The sequence below is a fragment of the Anopheles stephensi genome, chromosome 2 (genome assembly GCF_013141755.1).
Source record: "Anopheles stephensi strain Indian chromosome 2, UCI_ANSTEP_V1.0, whole genome shotgun sequence".
In the NCBI taxonomy this organism is placed as follows: Eukaryota; Metazoa; Arthropoda; class Insecta; order Diptera; family Culicidae; genus Anopheles; species Anopheles stephensi.
Genome location: NC_050202.1, coordinates 47,292,336 through 47,298,851, shown reverse-complemented (window position 1 = coordinate 47,298,851; position 6,516 = coordinate 47,292,336). Strand labels below are relative to the sequence as shown.

The following is a 6,516-nucleotide window of genomic DNA, read 5'->3' as shown; positions in this document are numbered from 1 at the left end:
ACGGCGCCGGTCTGCACACGGCAGGACCGGTGTTCAAATCCCATCCAGACCGCCTCCCCTTACGCAGGGCCAGACTACTTTGCTACGGGTAAAATTAAGACACTGAGAGCCAGAAATGGCAGGCCGAGACTCGAGGTTGTAGTGCCAATGAAGAAGAAAAAGAAAGTAGTCAGCCTTATGTTACGGGTTGAGGCGCGCTCTGGATGGGATTTGGACCCCGGTCCTGTCGTGTGAAGACCGGTGCCGTTATCGCCTCTGCCATCGATCCGCTCCCCATTTCTGCTTAGTTAAAGTGAAACACAAAACCAACTGAGCAGTAGAAAGGCTAGCCAAGTAATAACACAAACAAGTCATGTTTACGATAAACAATATTTTTTTACATTTAATTTTGGAAGGAAGTTATAAACAATTTGTGAGTAACGTTGAACGCCTAGTAAAACTAGTAAAATTATTTAAAAATTATGAACAGATGCATTATTTTATTTTTGTCCGCTAACTAGAAAATCATTATTACCCATCTCTTCTCAATTCTGGTTTATTAGTAAAAAAAACAATTTTTTCCAAAAATATTTCAAATTCAAAACCAAATATGTCTGAAAACCCTGAACCCAAACTACCTCCTGGAACTTATAACACACCCATACTTTAATCCTAAACTGCCATAAATCTACACTATCGAACTAATGTACATTTCCGCCCAAGCACAACTACAACCCGGACACACGTCCTCCGTGCTGCTGCTGTGCCGGGCCCGGTACACGCGGAACACTCCCCATGCAATCACGCACACATTAACCACCAACAGCACCACCGAGATGACGTAGTCCTGCACCCTCAGCATCTCGTGCGTACGATGATAATCATCCTCATAATCGCTCTCACTCTCGCTGGGTGCAAATTTGTCGTGTGCCACCTGGCGGTTCGTAAGCATCGTCGCGATGTGTGCTGCCGTCCCGACATCGAACCAGTTACCTTCGAGCAAAAGGGCCCGTAGCTCGGGAGCCACCATCAGCAGCGTGACGACATTCAACTCGCCAATGATGTTGTGCTGCAGATCCAACACCTTCAGTGCGGGCAGATTCGCGTCGGCAAAGTCGATGTGGCCCGAGAAGGTGTTACGTCGCAACACTAACCACTCGAGGGAAGCGGGTAGGCTTGCGCTCGGAATAGCATCCAGCATATTGTTGCTCAAATCCAGCCCGGTCAGCTTGTTTAGGTTCGTCAGTGCCGCACCATCCAGCCCGCTAATACGATTGCCCGCAAGAAGTAACGTTTCTAGGTTGACGAGCGCTTTTAAGCTTTCCATGCTCTCCAGCTCATTGTTGCGCAAATCGAGGAACCGCAGCGCATAGACGGATTCTTTCACTTCCGGTGCATTCACTGTTTGGATCGAGTTATCTCGGAAGTCGGCATACTCGAGATCAAGCGGCACATCGAACCGCTTTATGTTGGAGTACGCGATCTGAACCGCTTTCGGTCGATGGAGAGCCGTGTGCAGTACCGCATCGTACGCGGTGATAGTGTCCCGGGATACGACCAGCTTGTCGTGTGGATAGGCGAGCCGCACCTTGTGCACTCTTGTGTCCGGTGCTATCAGTGTGGAATGATTTTCACCCGGTTTGTACAGGAAGTTTGGGACGGTGCAGGCGAATGCCTCCGACCCAGGATCACACCGATGCTCCCAGGCTGTCTTGGTGTAGTTGCCCGAGGTGATGCCTATCAGTAGGAACGATAGAAGCCTGCAACGATGGAACCATAACACAGTTACGGTGGATCACATTATGGGAGGGGGATTTTGAAGATATTCACACAACAATACACTCGATCGTCATAATGTCTGCAAAGGCAACAGAAAAGGGTCTTATTCACTTCACCGTTGGACCGTAACTATTGGCCTGACTTTGCAAAATGGCCCGACTATCCTTGCCTTACTGCGAACCAATAAGCCCGGGAATGCACATACGCTCTTATCGCTCGCTCTTGCTCATTCCTTCGTACTCAATGACGTCCGCTATCCAGTGAAAACTGCTATCAGTGTTTGTGTCGGGCTTCCAAATAGCCTCAAACTGGGACCGCCGGGACAACTTCTTGTGTTGGTACTCACTCACCCTACCACGATCGTACCCTTGACAGTGAAGGCTCTGGATAAGCGAAACTTGGTCACCATGGAGTGGTCAGGATAGGGTCACCCTCAACCAACCTCATCAGTCTCGTTATCAGTGTCGCTCATCGGGCACGACAGACGACGCCAGTGCCAGCGGATGTGATATCGTAATAGGATGTGTGACGTACAACAGGGAGAAGGTTTGTCGCGATCTACCGAAACCGAGGTTTAGTCTTGTTTTACTCGTTGCTGTAACAGCTACCCGTCGACGCTGGACAATCATGGAGTCAGTTTTGAAGTAATTACTGACTCTCAGCACAAACAAGAGCGATCTCGAACCATATTAAAGATTCTCCCCCCTTTACAGGGTCGCGATCGTGGTGGTTGTTCTTCTCGCGGCATCCTGCGAAGCGTCGTCTGCACACCGCTGTCTCGCCGGTTCGGAACCGTTCGTCTGCATCCTTCCGAAGTTCGATTACGAGGCGGGAGAAGCTATTCCGCTGTTTGAACTTCCACCGGACGCGAAATCCGTACGGTTTGTCGAGCCGTTCTATAATGTGCACGATAGTCAAAACATTATCCACACGTACGATCGCGTACTGCACCGACAGCTAAACTCACCGCAAGCCGTCGAACTGACCGGTAGCTACACGCTGGTTGTGGAGATCCCAGAAAACCTGGAGTATGGAGATTTCTCCGACAACTCCCTCGATCGCTTGCACGTGCCCGTGAATCAATCGTACGCCTTGCGCTATCTGGATGTGAACAGCAACTATCGGCTCAAGATCCAGAACATTAGCCGGCTCGTCAATCTGGAAACGTTGCATCTGTCCACCTGCAACATCGATGCACTGCCGGCCAATATGTTCGAAAATCTGAACCGGCTAGCGCATCTGACGCTCGCCGCCAACAGCATACACACGGTTGACCTGGACTGGTTTCCGATGAGCCTCAGGCTGCTAAGGTTGGATCATAACTTATTGTCCGAGTTTCACTTTTCCGGAACGACGCGGCTCCCGCTGCTGGAAGATCTCAACATCGAGTACAACGATCTGACCGAGCTGAACATTCGTGCGCTCGTGGAAACGGCGCCAAAGCTGCGACTCTTCTCGATCGGTCGAAATCCACTGAAGCTAGCCGTCCTGCGCGGTATCGTAGATGAGCTGAACCAGCGGAACATTGCGTACTACAACATGGAGGAAACGCGGGACCGAGATTGTACCGACGGTGAACGTTACTTCCGTGGCGCTTGCGTACCGGCATCCGTGTTCTCGCTGAGCTGGGTCGAGTGGGCCCAAATAGTGCTGTTCGTTTGTTTGTTGGTGACGTTGGTGGTTGGTATTGCGTTTGGGACAGTTTACTTGCGGAAGCGGTTCTACGCTAGTTAAAGTGCGCTTGAAGGTTGTTGTGAGCAGTGGAATTACTTTTGGGTCGAGGGTCAGATTTCATACAATATACTAACTTCAAGGAACGGTTCTTTCTGATAATATATTTTAAATCTGTCGAATATTTATCACAATTATTTAAAACTGATGAGTTCAACTCGATAAGGACAAATTTAGAGGAGCTAAAATTAGAGTTGGGCGCACGCCGGACACTGAAACGATCGTTGAATCCTGTCGAAAAGTTCCCAGGCACGAAGCGGCGTTGAATGTTCGACAGCTACCAGCATTGATCGAGTTCGAAGCATCCTGACAGACACGCACTAAATGACCGACGAAAGCCCTGAAGCCTACCATTGAAGAGCCGTGAGATGAATGATCAAAAGCTCCTCAAGAACAGATACCCCAAGCATAGGAAGAAGCGATCCGGACTATCATCAAACACCAAATCTGATAACGCAGCGCAAAACCTGATATCCAGCATAGTATAGACTAAAGTCATGCGAGTTCGGCACTCCACAACCGAATTAGTGAACAGCATCGTTAGAAACATAGAATCACTAAGGTCACGCGTCAGATTCAGTGCTTACAGTCGTCTACATTTAGTAACTGTTTAAATAACACCGTTACGTTATTTCGCATTTATGATACTGTTATACAAATGATCGTATGCTCTGATATAATGATCTTCTTGAATAGTCTTTAATTGTAATTCTGTCGAACGGGGGAGAATTGATTGTGAGTCCAGGGTCCCTTTAAAATACGGGGATTCACCCCTAATTGTGATCGATAACTCTTAGACAATCGGCGATCAGAAGACGAAGTGTGCTCAAAAATGTCGAGTGATCTTCTGCTACCATCTTTCTTTATCTAGAGATAATCTAATTTAGTGTAATTAACCATTGTACCCGATGCTAGTACTAGTTGCTAGTTACCACCAAAGGCCATATAGTACTTGTAGAAGCTCCAGACGGAAAAGGCTTTTAAAGGACGTAGTTTGAGGGCATGCAACAGCATTTCCGATGCGTTTGATAAACGAATTTCTATGAAAGTTATCGGGATAGCCATTTCGCTGAAACGAAATCGCGCACGCAGGATCAACAGATCATAGCCTCTCGCACGTCATTACTACAATCACGAGTGGCATTCAACGGCAGTGCATCGCTGATATCGCGCTTAACATTCTGCTGATATTTTCATAGAATTTGTAAACAAAAACACAAAACGCATCTTGATGGCTCTAGCACTGCAGTACATGCCCCGCAAAACCCGACACAATTCATTACTGCTTCGTATACATGGCATTTACTTTATTGGAACACTTGCTAAGTACTACGCTTCCTTTCTAAACTATCACAAATAAGCACCGAGCTCCAAAACGGACACGCCTTCAGTAGGCCATCTGGTGCCAAACCCAGCGTACACTCAGAACAAACATACACACCACCAGCACGCCCAGCACTAGCAGAAACAATCCTTTCCAAATCGACCAATCGCCCATCGGCGAGTCGGAGAAGCACACATCGTCCACGCTAAACTCATCATAATCACAATCCGCACTGCCATCGCGCTCCATCCCGATGTAGTAGGACATGCCGCGCCGCTTCAGCTCCGTCACGATGCGATGGGCTTCCTTTTTGGCGAACGTGTTGTACGCGATCGGAACAACCTCCAGTGCCGGGCAGGCCGTAAACAGTGCTGCCATGTCAAGCGATGACAGCAGATTCGCCTCCAGATTAAGCTCGCGCAGCCGGGGCAACAGGATACTGGTCAGGGTAAGATCGCGCAGCTCGTTGCGCATCAACCACAGGACGTTCAGCCCTTTCGGGAGGGTGTGAAAGTCAAACGCACCAAAGTTGTTATCACCCAGATACAGATGGGTTAGGTTGTCCATGCGCGTGAACATGTTCGGTTCGAGCGTAGTGATGCGATTGCCTTCCAGATTGAGCGTCTGCAGTTGCACCAGCACGGTCAGATTCGCCACGTCCCTTAGGGTGTTGTGGGACAGGTCTAGGTAGCGGACGCTGTACTGTTCCGTCGGATCGGTTTCGATCACCGAGATGGCATTGTCGGTAAAGTCGCCGACCTGAAGATTGGCCGGAATGACTACCTGCCGGAGCCGGTAGTCGCGGATCTGCACACTGGGAGGATTACGCAGTACGGTGCCGTGCAGCGTCAAATCATATCGCTCCAGCTGGTTATGGCGGGTGTAGTAATACCGTTCAAACAAAAGCTGTACCGTGTTGACAGTGGACGAGTAATTGACAGTAGGTAGTCGATCGGGATGCTTCGCCACTATGTCCGCATCGTACTGCAAGTTCCAGATGCTGCACACCGTTGGTTCCGTGCCCGGTTCACACTTGTAGACGTAGCCAGAAACTACCGTCCAGAGCGTTATCAGCGCCAGCAATCGAACGTATCTGTGGGATGGAAAAGCGGGATATAAACACATCTTTTGAATGTGATCCTCGTATGTTGAACGAGCTGTTAAAGATGTTTGCCTACCTTCGCATACTGGCCATTGAACAGTGGTGATCACCAATGAAAGATGGGCAACGCCGTAAAGCAAACCACAAACCTGTTGGTACGATCGCGAAGAGCAACTGCGTCGTTGGCGGGTTCAGAACTCACTGATAACAGCGAGACCAGCGCGCCGTCCGAGGTTTGTCGGATCGTTCAAGGAAAAGATTAGTAATGGTGAGCGCGGACGTAAACTCACATCCGCAATGCTCTCTAAGCGATGGGTGTTTGATATGTTTTGCGGATCCCGTGTAATGTCCAGCTTTAGTCTAAAAATAACCTCACACTTACACTCGGAGGCAGAGTGAGATGCGTCAGTTTGTTTGTGTTTGTAAACTAGATGAACCAACACTGTGCCAATGTGTAGTATATGGTCAAGGTTTAGGAGAAAGTCGAATGGATCCTCATACTGCACATTGGAAGTAAAACGACCCTGAGAACTCCACACCAGTTCCGAATGAACATTAACGATTTCACTGTCTGAACTGATCCACATTTTTACTTAAATAG

The 6,516-nt window shown here is 48.8% G+C and overlaps 3 protein-coding genes across 3 annotated transcripts; 1 reads left to right on the top strand and 2 right to left on the bottom strand.

Annotated features, from left to right (window-relative positions):
• Positions 1 to 355: 355 nt before the first annotated feature.
• On the bottom strand, positions 356 to 1,967 carry LOC118507030 (leucine-rich repeat and guanylate kinase domain-containing protein-like). The gene is made up of 2 exons (XM_036044979.1): positions 1,810 to 1,967; positions 356 to 1,739 (listed from the first exon to the last, which is right to left on the bottom strand). Exons 1-2 carry the CDS (start codon positions 1,830 to 1,832, stop codon positions 668 to 670), a joined length of 1,095 nt encoding a protein of 364 aa, XP_035900872.1. The 5' UTR covers positions 1,833 to 1,967; the 3' UTR covers positions 356 to 667.
• Positions 1,968 to 2,172: 205 nt separating this feature from the next.
• On the top strand, positions 2,173 to 3,586 carry LOC118507032 (chondroadherin-like). The gene is made up of 2 exons (XM_036044981.1): positions 2,173 to 2,402; positions 2,472 to 3,586. Exons 1-2 carry the CDS (start codon positions 2,386 to 2,388, stop codon positions 3,490 to 3,492), a joined length of 1,038 nt encoding a protein of 345 aa, XP_035900874.1. The 5' UTR covers positions 2,173 to 2,385; the 3' UTR covers positions 3,493 to 3,586.
• A 1,182-nt stretch (positions 3,587 to 4,768) lies between these two features.
• Positions 4,769 to 6,241, bottom strand: LOC118507031 (leucine-rich repeat-containing protein 4B-like). The gene is made up of 2 exons (XM_036044980.1): positions 5,992 to 6,241; positions 4,769 to 5,906 (listed from the first exon to the last, which is right to left on the bottom strand). The coding sequence occupies exons 1-2, from the start codon at positions 6,006 to 6,008 to the stop codon at positions 4,877 to 4,879; spliced, it is 1,047 nt and encodes a 348-aa protein (XP_035900873.1). The 5' UTR covers positions 6,009 to 6,241; the 3' UTR covers positions 4,769 to 4,876.
• Positions 6,242 to 6,516: the final 275 nt, after the last annotated feature.